This window comes from Balaenoptera borealis (assembly GCF_965194805.1).
Source record: "Balaenoptera borealis genome assembly, chromosome: 19".
Lineage (NCBI taxonomy): Eukaryota > Metazoa > Chordata > Mammalia > Artiodactyla > Balaenopteridae > Balaenoptera > Balaenoptera borealis.
In genome coordinates this window covers 6,665,282-6,678,701 of record NC_138878.1, presented here as the reverse complement: position 1 = coordinate 6,678,701, position 13,420 = coordinate 6,665,282, and the positions used below count along the sequence as shown (strand labels likewise).

The 13,420-nt window shown below is 44.8% G+C and overlaps 2 protein-coding genes across 2 annotated transcripts in view; one reads left to right on the top strand and one right to left on the bottom strand.

Annotated features, from left to right (window-relative positions):
* The window catches only part of BCO1 (beta-carotene oxygenase 1), an 88,454-nt gene that overhangs the window by 28,021 nt on the left and 47,013 nt on the right, over positions 1 to 13,420 (top strand). The window contains exon 5 of the mRNA XM_082366350.1: positions 9,922 to 10,030. The gene's annotated coding sequence lies outside the window, so the exon portion shown is untranslated. The remainder of the gene's footprint in view (positions 1 to 9,921; positions 10,031 to 13,420) is intronic.
* The window catches only part of LOC309617699 (polycystin-1-like protein 2), a gene marked incomplete at its 5' end in the record, with an annotated part of 99,076 nt that overhangs the window by 84,145 nt on the left and 1,511 nt on the right, over positions 1 to 13,420 (bottom strand). Inside the window, 1 exon segment of the mRNA XM_082370218.1 lies at positions 2,290 to 2,762. Coding sequence (XP_082226344.1) covers positions 2,290 to 2,762 — 473 coding nt within the window.

Below are 13,420 nucleotides of genomic sequence, written 5' to 3'. Positions count from 1 at the left end.
GTGTACAGAGCTTGCCCCAACTCCGCTCCTTGTGTGCAGTGGGTGCTCAGGCAGTGCTGACAGGCTGAAGGCCTCTCTGTCCCATGCCAGTGAAGGGGCATCACCTAGCCACTCTCTTCCAAGATAAGGTCTCAGCCTACAAACCGGGGTGCCGAGCCCAAGAGCCCATACAAACAGGTTTGAGTAAATAGATGATGCTTCCAGTAATGTCTAACCACAATTTAAAATAGAGCACAGGACTTCCCTGGTGGCACAGTGGTTAAGAATCCGCCTGCCAATGCAGGGGACACAGGTTCGATCCCTGGTCCGGGAAGATCCCACATGCTGCGGAGCAACTAAGCCTGTGTGCCACAACTACTGAGCCTGTGCTCTAGAGCCCGCAAGCCTCTACTGCTGAAGCCCGTGAGCCACAACTGCTGAAGCCCACGAGCTCTAGGGCCCAGGTGCCTCAACTACTGAGCCCGCATGCTGCAACTACTGAAGCCCGCACGCCTAGAGACCGTGCTCCATAACAAGAGAAGCCACCGCAATGAGAAGCCCGCACACGGCAACAAAGAGTAGCCCCCGCACACGGCAACAAAGAGTAGCCCCCGCTCACCGCAACTAGAGAAAGCCCATGTGCAGCAATGAAGACCCAATGCAGCCAAAAAACTAATAATAAATTTAAAAATAAAATAGAAAAGAGCACAGAAGTGTGCCTCGGGATGGCAAAAGACACTCCAGAGAGAAGCAGGGGCCCTTGTCAAATATACTTGGGCAGCACTGAGTTAAAGTGGAAGCAATTTTCATGATTTTGGTACTCTTCAGAGCCTTGAATACACCAGCATGATTGTTGAAGAAGTGTGTGTGTGTGTGTGTGTGTGTGTGTGTGTGTGTGTGTGTGTGTGTGTGTAATACAGAGGTACACCAGAGATCTAGAAAACACTGGATATAAACTATTTACTGTGAAGACTCAAAAATACATTTACCATTTTTTTAAGGAAAAGAAATCCATACATATGGTTGAAAAAATTCAAAGAACACAAAAGGGTATAAAGTGAAAACATCGTCCCTCTTTCAACCTATGGACTACTCCCATTATTGTTATGTTTCTTGAAAATTGTTCCAGGATGAATTGTATCCATACATCAACATTTATGAATGCCTGAAATCTAGTTACACAAATGTCATCATATCGCACACAGCCAGGACAGTCCCTTGCTCCTTAAAGAACACTGAGCAATGGAGGTTAGGACGTATCAGCCTACTCAGATCTACCCCATTTTCTGTACCAGCCATGCGGTATCCCTTGGAGATTTTAAATAGACACGCTCCTTTAACTGCATGTGAATGGGTGTCTGATATACAGAAATCCACAATTTCTGCATCTACAAAGCAAGAAACCATTCAATAGATGTTGCCTGAAGATGCATTTTGGAATTCAAATCCCTTGGCTGTGAGTTTCCTAAAATGAGCTTCCCCAGCTGCTCCTTTATTAAAGTATTTCCATCCACGCTGGTACATTTCTACAGGTGTTCAGCCCAGACCAAGCTACTCATTTCTAAAACCCAGCAGCTTCTACTGAGCAATGGGAGGGAGCAGGACGCTGTCATCTTGAGCAAGTCATTTCATCCCTCTGGACTTATTTTCCTCATTCATAAAATAAGAGTAGCAGTGCTTGTCTCATGGGGCAGGGGTAAGGCTTAAATACGGACATCCATTTTTTGTTGTGTACGGACACTGGGAAAACAAAAACGGCCAGAAGAATGGTTCCTTCCCTTGAAGAGCTCGTAGTCTGGGGGGAAGACACCTAAAAACCGAAGTCATGCCAAAAGTGCTCTCCTAAATGTGTGGACAAGATCCTACAGGTGCAAAGAGGAGGACTCCCCTGAACGTGCGGGGGTTGGAGGAAGGGGTCCTCACCGAGCGAAGGATAAGGTAGGGTTTCCAGGACAGCTGTTACCATGAGACTGTCTAACGTGAATTGAGCTGTGCTAAGCACTTAACGCACTTCAGCTCATAACAAGTGGGGGAAGGACATGTGGAAGTGCTTTGAAAATAGCTTAGTCATTATTTCCTGAGACTCTGTTTTCCCGTCTGTAAAATAGGGACAACAATCATAACGGTCTCATCGGTTATGATAAGGATTCACTGTGAAAATGGACGTGAAGCACTCAGGAGAGTGCCAGGCACTATTCTAGCAAGAACTGAAGAAGCCATAGCTAGTCTTAGGCACAAGCAAAGAAAGGGACATTTCTAGCATGTCAGCTACAAGCTGGATTCTGTGCTAGGTACTGCACAAGAATTATTTTATTTGATCCACAAAACAACCAAAAAGGAGGGTCTCCTTACCATGAGAATTGGGACGTACTAATTTGTTCCATGGAGTTCTGGGTAAGAAACTATGGTGAGAATCACAGCCACAAGCTCCCCATAAAACATAATTATCACGGCACCTACCTTCTGTAGTTCCATTCCAAGCCAAGTTCCCTGTGAGTCCAATCCACCATTCCGTGTCGTGGATGAGGTGCTTCTGCAGAAATAGCTGGGTGCCTTCTCCATGAATAAAAACCAAATGGCCTCCTTGCTCCTCGCACCAGCTCTGGGCACCATAGAAGGTGCGGCCAAGAGGCACAAATTCATAACAAGCATCTCTAAAAGCCACTTGGCTCTTAGGGCAAAAGCTGCCATCCTCTGGCTTAGCCGTAATGGCCCTAAACCCCAGAGCAAGCCCCAAGAGTACCAAGGCCAAGGTGCTTATCCTTGAACCATGGCTGGAGCATCTGGATGGGCCTGGCTCTCAGGTCCTTCATATGCTCGTGCCTTCACAACTGACTGCCATCCATCTTTCCTTCTCTTGTTGTATCACATAATCGTGACTAACTTCTTGTTTAAGAGACAAAAGACTCAGAATGAATGTGTCTGCATTTTTGCTTCCCCCAGCTCTTTGTTCCATGCAGTTCCAAATCCAATTAATTTGCAAAAAGGTCTTGTAGAGAAAGATAAAGTTGCTGTATCACTTGTCTGCTTGTCATTGGGTCAACCATTAGCTTCCGATAAAAATTCCTTGTTATTGGTTTTTGTGTCACTACCCTTCAGGGCTAAATGTTTCACGAGGAGCCATCAGCTTGTGGGAAGTATGCGATAAAAGAAAACTGGCAGGAAAGCTATAGTTATGGATGGTAAAGAAACCAAGTTGTGCTCATATCCAACCCCATTGTCTGCAGTGGCCACTGTGCCCAGATGACAATCACATTCTCCCCAACATGGCTTCAATCCTAATGGAGATTTTTCTGCTCTCTGACTCATCACATTACCACTCATGCCTGTTTGAGAATAAAAATTTCCTACAAAATTTATTCGATGTCATCATGAAAATAAGCTTTTAAAACTTCAAACCTGCCCATCCTCACCTACTGCCTAAACCCTCCAACAGGTGTCCATGGTCAATGGATCAAGTTCAAACCTCCTGGCTTTGTATTCAAGGCCCTATATGAAATGATCTCTGACAATGTTTCCAAACACACCCCCAGAATGTGGGGAAACATGCTCTCTCACCAATTGCTGATGCAAGTATAAATTGGTACAACCTCTATTGTGGGTAGTGTGACAATATCTATCAAATACCTATCAACATTTTAAAAAGTACACGCTCTGTAATGGAGCAATTCCACTTCTAGGAACTTTACCTACAGATGAATTCATACATATGTGACATGTCATATATATATATATAAGGTTATTTATTGCAGAATTTTGTAAGAAGGAAAGATGGGAAACAATCTAAACGTCCATTTAAAGAAAACTGGTTAATAAAACGTGGTACATCCTAAATAGCCACTAAAACACGAACATATTCTTTGTATACAAATTCGGGAGGATCTCTAAGATTTTGGCTAATATTAAAAGCAAAGTATGAGACATTGATGAGGTTCCAATCCCATTTACACAAAACCCATATGAATACTTATTTGTATACATGTGTAATATATCTCATAAGGGACATACAAGAGACTAGCAATAGTGATTGCCCAGTGCGGGGAGCGGGGACTAGGTGAGTGGGAGACAGACACAGGAGCGAGAATTTTGTTTCATTGGCCGCCTTTTTTGAGACTTTTCCATTTTGTACTACGTGAATGCATTACCTGTTCAAAAATTATAAATTCTCATGAGCCCATCATTCCCCCAGAAGCTCAAAGTCACAGATCATCCTATCATAATTCATTGCTGGTGACCTTCCTTCATGTCTCTGTGCATTTGTCTGCTCTTCCTTTTGCAGGAACCCCTTTCTCCTTAGTCCGTCTGTGATCACCCTCAAGCTGATCCCCGATTAGCTCAAACAGCACTTCCTTAATGAACCTTGTAGAACTTGCCTCAAATAGTATGCCTCTCTCCTCTGAGTTTCTTTTTTCTTTTTTTATAACAAAAGCTTTATTAAGATATAATTCACTTTCCATACAATTCATCCATTTAAAATATATATCAACAGTTTTTAGTATATACACAAGGTTATGCAACCATCAGCACGATCAATTTTAGAACATTTTCATCACTCCCGAAGAAACCATATTCTGACTAGCATTCACACCCCGTTCCTCCCTCCCCCAGCTCTGACAACCACTAATTTACTTTCTGTCTCTAGGGATTTGCTTATTCTGGAAATTTCGTATAATCCTACACTCTGTGGCCTTTTGTGACTGGCTTTTTTCACTTTAGCAGAGTGTCTTCAAAGTTCATCCATCTTGCAGCAGGTATTAATGCTTCATTCCTTTTTTTTTGGCACTCCATAAAAGTTTATAGAATAAATGTTCAATGAAGGGTTTTTCAGAACTAATATAGCCCCACCTTAGCTCTTTGTTTGCCTTCCTTAGTAATGTTTGTTGTTCATGATAACTTTCAAGATTAATTAAATTTGCCAAAATTACTATGATACTTTAGTGGTGGGAAAAATTGTTTTAACTACTAATGCCAGAGTTCCTCTTGGGAACTTTTTCGTTAGAAAAATACCTATTAGGCCATTTGGGTTGTGATAGGGATGACACCAAGGGCCTGGTGTGTACCATTACAACAAGAGATGGTCTTCATAAGAAATTAGTAATTTGAGGTTGGAGAAGGGAGCCATGCAATGTGGTGGGACTCTGGAACATTCAAAAAAGGTGTCAGATAAACCGTTCCTTGTGTCAGGGTGGACAAAGGCTTTAGAGAACACAGTTGTCTAATGTCTGGTTTTAAGCTGTTAGCTTGCTCTGACCTAAGTTACCATTATTTTGTTTTTCGCTTCCACCCCTCTCTCCCCCAGCCCCTGGCAACCACGACTTTCTATCTCTATGGACTTAACTGTTCTGAACATTTCATACAAATGGAATCATACAATATGTGTACCTTTGTGCCTAGCATATTTTTTCAAGTTTCATCCATATTGGAGCATGTATCCGTACTTCATTCCTTTTATTGAGGAATAATATCCCATTGTACAGACAGACCACATTTTGCTTATTCTTTTTTCTGTTGATGGACATCTGGATTATTTTATTCTGTGAATTTCTTGGGGGGAAGGAATAATGTCTCTTAACCTCTGTCTATCCCTTGGCTGTCACACAGTAGGACTCAATGAGCATTTGCCAGCCTGGCCCCATCTCCCAGGTCCCTGGGGCTGACACTTGACCCCCCCTCCCTTTCCCAGAAGCCCTTCCAAGACCCCTGGTGTAGCCTTGCCAGGCAGAGCCCTGGGTAGAATTTGATGTCATCGCTGACTCACAGGCTGGAACACAGGCTGGGCAGAACCGGTCTCTTATCTCCAGGGGCCAAGCATCTAATGACTTTCATTAGAAAACTATGTGGAAGGCCACACGCAGAGATAATTTATCTCCTGGATAAAGGCTTAATTTATGTCCCTCATGGAATATGCTTGGAGACATTCGATAAGGAACACAAATCTGCAGGCTGAATTCCATTTCCACATTCTTTATATTCTGATAAATTGCAGACTCCTGGGCACAGAATTCATCTTGGTGATGTCAGCTCCCAATGTGCCTTAACCTCTGTGTATGTGAAGAAAGGAAGCAGGACATGGCTGGACCCATGTGAGCCTGATTCCAAGGATCCGATCCAGCTGCCTAAGCCTCCAAATCCTGCATTGCAGGGTCAGCAAATGAAAACAGAAAGAGAGCAAGTTTGGTTTAAATAGGGCACTGAGTTCATAAAAAGAACCATAAAGCTATTCACGCCCTGTGGCCCAGACATCCCAGTCCTGGGAATAGACCCATTTTAGTTTGGGTCCCCTCAGAAGCTGAGACAAGAATTTAAGTGCAAGCAGCTTATTTGGGAGGGGGTGCAATTCTATATGAACTGGTGTTTTTGTTAGTCATATTGAATCTTTGCCTTCCATTCGATCAAAATGACAACATGACAAAAGAATTTGCGTGGTCCCGTCACCCTAATACATTCTCATTTCTTTGTGGTTTCTTCAAATGCTTCTTTTCTTGAAGATAGATGTTTACCCAGGCACAGTCGTAGTGTACGTATAACTAGCTCATATTACGTCCTGCATTTCCCACTTAGCATTAGATAGCAAGCCTTTTCCATGTTGCTAAAGGGCGTTGAAATCCGCATGGCGGTGGCTGAGTCTCCTTTCAATGAATGGACACTGACTACACCATTCCCATTTTGCTAGATGTTTTCTGTGGTTTTCGTCACCTGTTTGTGATCTGTTCACTTTTGCTATCCTAGTCAACACTTCTATGAACATCTTCTTGCACTTACCCTTTAGCCTGGGCTGAGTTATCTCTTGAGGGTTATAGCAGACACTGTCAGTGCCCCGCCTTAACCCTACACTTACCATGTAAGGCTTCTAAATGCAGGCACCCATGGCTCTTTGCCTCCCTCTGCACACAAGGAACAGAATGGAAATGCCTGGGAGTTAGAGCCTCTCGGAAGAAACTCTCACCCTATTGACCAAAGTTGCTGGGTCAATCCCCCAGCTCTCTAAAGATTACTCTAAGGCATGTTCACACCATCTGCAGAGTCTCCCACCAGACTGAGCCTCAGTTTCCTGAGATGGTAATGACCTTGTTAATGTCTACCCTCCCTGTTTCACTTCTCCACTCCTGGGTTCACCTCCCAAATAAACCATTTGCACGGGAATCTTTGTTTTTGGGTCTGCTTCTGGGAGAGCCAAGCTCAGACAAGTCTATCCTTGGGACTGGGATGCCTGACCACAGGGCATGAACATCTCTGTGATTCTTGCTATGGACTCAACGCTGTTTAAACCAAATTAACAATCTCTCTGTTGTTCATGTTGCTGATCCCACTTGAAGGCTCAGGCTGCGAGATCAAATTCTGGGAAACATGCTCACGCAGCTGAGTCATGTCCTGCACATTTTTCTGATGGTTTCAGTTCTATACCTGGGGACCAGCTCTGAGCAACTGATAACGACCTGAGTCATTGGAATGGTGGGTTGTGTTCTCTTGATTTTTTAAACATGTATGTAGGTGAGGCTTCCAAGTTTGCTCATGTATGCCTTGTTGTTTGCTTCTATAGGGTGCCTGGTAACCTGGATCTTAAAGGACTAGTCAGGAAGAGAGGGGTGAGGTGGAGGTAGGGGTGGGGGGAAAGCTGGTAGAAAGGGGTTCTCAGGGAGAGGCCCCAGAATGTTAAGTCCCTGTTTCGTGTCAGTACCCCAGAACCAACATAAACCGCAAAACCCTACATTATCTCCCCTGGGTGGTCTGCCACGGCAGGCCACACCTCCACATGTTTGCACATGCTGTTTCTCCACTGAGAATGTCTTCTCTTATACGCTTGCACACTTACACCCTTTTTCAAGAATAACTCAACTATAAACCTTTTCTTTGAAGCCTTCTCAGCCTCTGCACGAGTTAATTGCCGCTTAATCCATGCCCTTGTAGCAGTTTAATCTACTTCCATTTTAGCATTGCTTAAGTTTTCAGCCTTAAAAAAGAGAACAAGAGGGGCTTCCCTGGTGGCGCAGTGGTTGATAGTCTGCCTGCCAATGCAGGGGACACGGGTTCGAGCCCTAGTCTGGGAAGATCCCACATGCCACGGAGCAACTAGGCCCGTGAGCCACAATTACTGAGCCTGCGCGTCTGCAGCCCGTTCTCTGCGACGAGAGGCCGCGATAACGAGAGGCCCGCGCACCGCGATGAAGAGTGGCCCCACTTGCCGCAACTAAAGAAAGCCCTCGCACAGAAACGAAGACCCAGCACAGCCAAAAATAAATAAATAAATAAAATTAAAAAAAAAAAAAGAGAACAAGAAAAAATATATATATATGTATTTATAAAAGAGAACAAGAGAGAAACTACAAGAACTTAGGTGTAAAAATAAATCCACTTACAGCCTTTGTAGTTTCCACTTTTGAGTTGTTTTGCTTAATGACTATTGTGGGTTCAGTTGTAACTTCCAAAAAGATACATTGAAATTCTAACCCTTGGTACTTGTGAATGTGACCTTATTTGGAAACAAGGCCTTTGAAGATGTGGTCAAGTTAAGAAGAGGTCGTGCTGGCTAAGGGGAGCCCTAACGCAGTGACTGGTGTCCTTATAAGCAGAGGGAGCTCTGAACAGAGAGACACACAGACACAGAGGCAAGAAGGCCATATGACAACCGAGGCAGAGGTTGAAGTGATGTAGCCACAAGTTAAGGGACATCACAGATTGTTAGCAATACCGGAAGCTGGAAGAGTCTGCCCTCAAGACTTCAGAAGGATCATGGCTCTACTGTCACCTTGGCTTCAGATGCCTGGCCTCTAAAACCATGAGAGAGTAAATTTCTGTTGTTTAAGCCACCAAGTTTGTGGCACTTTGTCATGGCAGCCCTAGCAAACTAATACAATGACGATGTAGCCCAATGAGGCCACGTGCCATTCATTCATTCAGTATCTCTTGAGACCTACTACGTGCCGGGCACTGTGCTAATCTCCGGATTTTAAATAGGAGAGTGATGTGGTCAGCTTTGAATTTCAGCCAGGTCACCTGGTGGCAGCAGGGAAGGTAGATTGGAGGGGGTGGGACTGGGGCCCATGAGGAAGCTGCGCCTAAGAGGTCAAAAATAGTGAGGATAGTAGCTGGGGGGCTGGAGGTGAGAGGTGCAGTGTGAAAGATTATTTAGGAGGTAGAAATGTCAGACATCGTCCAGACTGTAACTCAGTGGTTATTATTTAAATTGAATTTTTGTCCAGCCTCACTGACTGGGCCCTGAAGTACATGGTGGAAAAAAAAAATTGAACCGTTCCAGCTCAGGCGTTAGAAGGCCCTTCTTTTTCTACCAGTGATGTCCGCTGTATTTCAGTCTTGTCAATTCTCCCAAGTGTGGCAAATTAGTATTATATAAATGATAATACACAGCACCTCTGCATGATTATTATTATTATTTGCATTCCTTTCTCCCTTGTTAGACTCTGAGCTCATTGAGGTCAGGAGCTATGATTTCCCATTTTTCTGTCTGAAATACCCTATATGACACCAGTCTCTGCTGTTTAGTAGAACTTTGAGGAAATTACGAATCCTCTTAAATGTTAATGGCATAATTTATGGTCTTTGTTTAGTGGTGAAGTGTTCACTCCGGGAGTCTTGGGGAGGCTCTCCCACCACTCCCTACATCCTGTGTTCTGGAGCTCATCACCAATGCCTGTCCCTCGGGGAGGCAGCTGCCACCTTTGCTGGCACTTTGCCTGTTACCTTGAACCCTGCTATCCGAGATTTCCACATTATCCTGCTCAGCTTATCACACTGGCTAATTAGAGGCACCATTTAAAAGCTAACTTAATGGGAAAACCGCAAAGTAATTTAGATATGATAACATTATCTCCAAAAGGGAAATATTAACTCACTTTAGGCTATAACTTCATTAGTAGAAGATACAGAATTGCAAAATAAGGCCGTTGTTTTTATAGCACCAAAAACTTTTCCTTTTGAATTCAGCTTTACTTCTTCATCTCGAGACTGCTTTATGGATGTAGCACATTCCATGGAAAAAGTGGCCTTGGGGAAGGGTAGCCTCCTCTTCCTGCATCCTTCCCCACATTACAAGGTAAGAGGATTCCACGTTCAATCTCCCACCCCTGCCACGTGTTGTGTGATTTCTGGTCCAGGGGTACCACCTCAAAAGCTTCAATTGCTTCCTCCATAAAGAGGGAATAGTAATAGTACCTGCTGGGTCTGTGTCACGATAAGAAGATACCCAAACTACAGAGCAGGGGCACACATCTGGGAACCCCCATCCTTCTCCCTCCCCGAGGGAGGAGACCAAGCCTTCCTGCTCACCCTGAGAGCCTCTCAGATCCTCCAGAGGGCAGACTGTGTGTGGTTCTGTACCATGCCTTCCACCCTCTGGAAGGGAGTCCTCTTCCACAGTCTCTGGATCACTGCTGGAAGCAACATAGCCAACTTGTGCAAACGTATGTGACTTGGGAGGAAGCCCAGGGGATACTCAACCCAACTCAGAGAAGGGCCTTGCCAGTTAACACCTCCTCGAACCCCAGTCTTCTTCCTGCCTCCCTCTCAGCAACCCAGCCTCCAGTTCCTCAAGTCTGAACAATTTTCCTCTTCCCCCACCCCTCTCTCTCCTGCCTGCCATTTCCCCTGGCCTCTGCTCCCCTCTCCTGCACACCCACCCCTTCAAAAATCTGGAATGAGGTGGTGTGGCCACGCTGTGTGATGCCTCTGAGTGTCCGCACAAGCTGTTGCCCTTTTGGACCGCTCTTCCCAGCTTCTCCACGTGGCCAACTCCCAGCCGTCCTTCAGCTCTTGGCTCGGCACTGCCCCTTTCAGGAGGCCTTCTGGAAAACCCCTCTCCCTGCCCTGGAGGATTTCTCACTCATGCCTCTTTGTCACCTCTTCTGTGCCACTGCAACCCCACCCCGGACGGGTGGCCCTCCGTATTTGTGGAACAGCTGAATGAATGAATGAATGAATGTGTGGGCTATTCACATTTTTACTATTGACAACCATGGGCTTCTCTGACAATTGTACTCTCTAAACTGGCTTGTTGTGCAGTCATAACTGCTTCTGTCCACCTGAGCCACATACAAATCTTGGCAGCTCTCCTGCTAACTCAGCACTGTCAATAGAACTTTCCATGAGGATTTGCACTGGCCAAGATGGCAGCCACCAGCCACATGTGTCTACAGAGCCCTTGAAATGTGGCTAGTGTGGATAAGGAATTTAGTTTCATTGCAATTAATTTATATTTAAGTTTAAATAGCCACACACTACTAGCAGCTACTGTGTTGGACAGCACAGCAAAATTCCCGCAGAAATGCCTTCCTGGACCTGGCCCCTTGACTTAGGACACCATTGCCTACAGCGTAAAGCCCAAATTCTTACAATCCTGCACAGTCCAATCCCTAAACAGGGATTAGATTGTGCACTGTTCATTTCCACTACCTCCATCCCGGAGGCAGTGGAAATGAACAGTGGTTGCAAGTACAGCTCTGGAGCTAGGCTGCCTGGGTTCGAAGCCTAGCTCTGTGGTGTTGGGCAAGTTACTTAGCTCCTCTGTGCCTCACTCTCCTTGTCTGTAAAATGGGGCTAAACACCTGTACTTAGGGTGATTGTGAGGAGTACATGATCACGTGTACAAAAGGCTTAGAAGAAAGCCCAGTACGTAGGAAGCTCTCAATAAATGGCACCTACAATTGTCATTATCTGTCACTAAGTCCCTGGTGGCGCCGCCTCTGCTTCCTCCCTGTCCGCCTGCTAGAATCGTCCAGCTCCACGCCATTGTCCACTCTGGCCCTCCCACCTGCCTCCTCTTTGCCCATCCAACTGCTTCCCACCCTCAAGGGCTCGGCTGTGCACCTCGTCCTCCAGGAAGCCTTCTTTCTTAACCCTCCCCAGCCTGAGCAAGATTTCCCTCCTCAGAGCTCCCATGATACTTCTTATCTGTGCCTCTTTTAGAGCAGGTATAATAGGGAACTAGCTATTACTTACTGTGTACGTGTCTTCACAGCCAAACGAGAAGAAACTTAAAATCCTGTACTGGGTCATGAGGGTCTACTTTCCTTCCAGGGGTAGACCAGAGTTGTATACATTGTAGCTGCTCCAAAAAATTAATATTTCTGCTTATCATACTGGCTGACCTTTCCAAATTTTCTCTTTTCCAAGAAACGATAGGAAAGGAACATGCTATGAGCTCCTACCATATTCTAAGCACCATGACATACATGATTAGAGTTTACAATGTTTAATTTAAACTTTGCAGACACCTGTGAGGCAGATATTATAATTCCTATTTTAGAGATCAGGAGACTGAGGTTCTGAGATTTAAGCCAAAAGCTCAGCACTCAGCTAGCAGGTGGAAGAGCTGAGGCTCTAATGGAAATGGGTCTGTTGAGGTTGCGAGTCTCCAAAGGTGGCCCCAAGGGACCACCCAGCCCAGGCCCATATTCACACCCTGGTGTGGCCCCTCCTTGCCCTGTGATTCATGCTAACCAGTCAGGGAAAATGAAACTATGCCAGTCCTAGGTTCAGCCTTAAAGGAGACTGGCAGCTTCTGCTTCCTCTCTCTTGAAACACTCACTTCTGGGGGCTTTTGCTGCCATGGAAGAAGTCTGGCTATCCTGTTAGAGAGATCTCAGGGAGAGGGTCAAGAAAGGCCCTGAAACCACATGGAGAGGGACAGAGGCCCAAGCCCTGCCCTCCTAGTGTCCCAGTCAACTGCCAGCTGACTCACAGCCACGCCAGGAACCCCACACTGTGAAAGCAGAAGAACTGGCCCACAGAGCACTGTCATCCCACAGAGCTGAGCCCGCAGAACCCACAGACGTGATCAAATGCTGTTGTTTGAAGCCAGTAAGTCTTTTTGTTTGTTTGTTTAACAGTGTTTTTTTTAATTTAATTTTTATTTTGTATTGGGGTATAGTTGTTTCACAATGTTGTGCTAGCTTCAGGTGTACAGCAAACTGGTTCTGTTATACATGTACATATATCCATTCTTTTTCAGATTCTTTTCCCATATAGGTTGTTACAGAATATTGAGTAGAGTTTCCTGTGCTATACAGTAGGTCCTTGTTGATTATCTGTTTTATATATAGTAGTGTATATATGTTAATCCCAAACCCCTAATTTATCCCTCCCTCCCATCTTTCCCCTTTGGTAACCATAACTTTGTTTTCTAAGTCTGTGAGTCTACTTCTGTTTTGTAAATAAGTTCATTTGTATCATTTTTTTTAGATTCCACATATAAGTGATATTGTATGATATTTGTCTTGTCTGACTTACTTCACTTAGTGTGATAATCTCTGGGTCCATCCATGTTGCTGCAAATGGCATTATTTCATTCTTTTTTATGGCTGAGTAATATTCCATTGTATATGTGTATCACATCTTCTTTATCCATTCCTCTGTTGATGGATATTTAGGTTGCTTCCAAATCATGGCTTCTGTAAATAGTGCTGCTATGAACATTGGGGTGCATGCA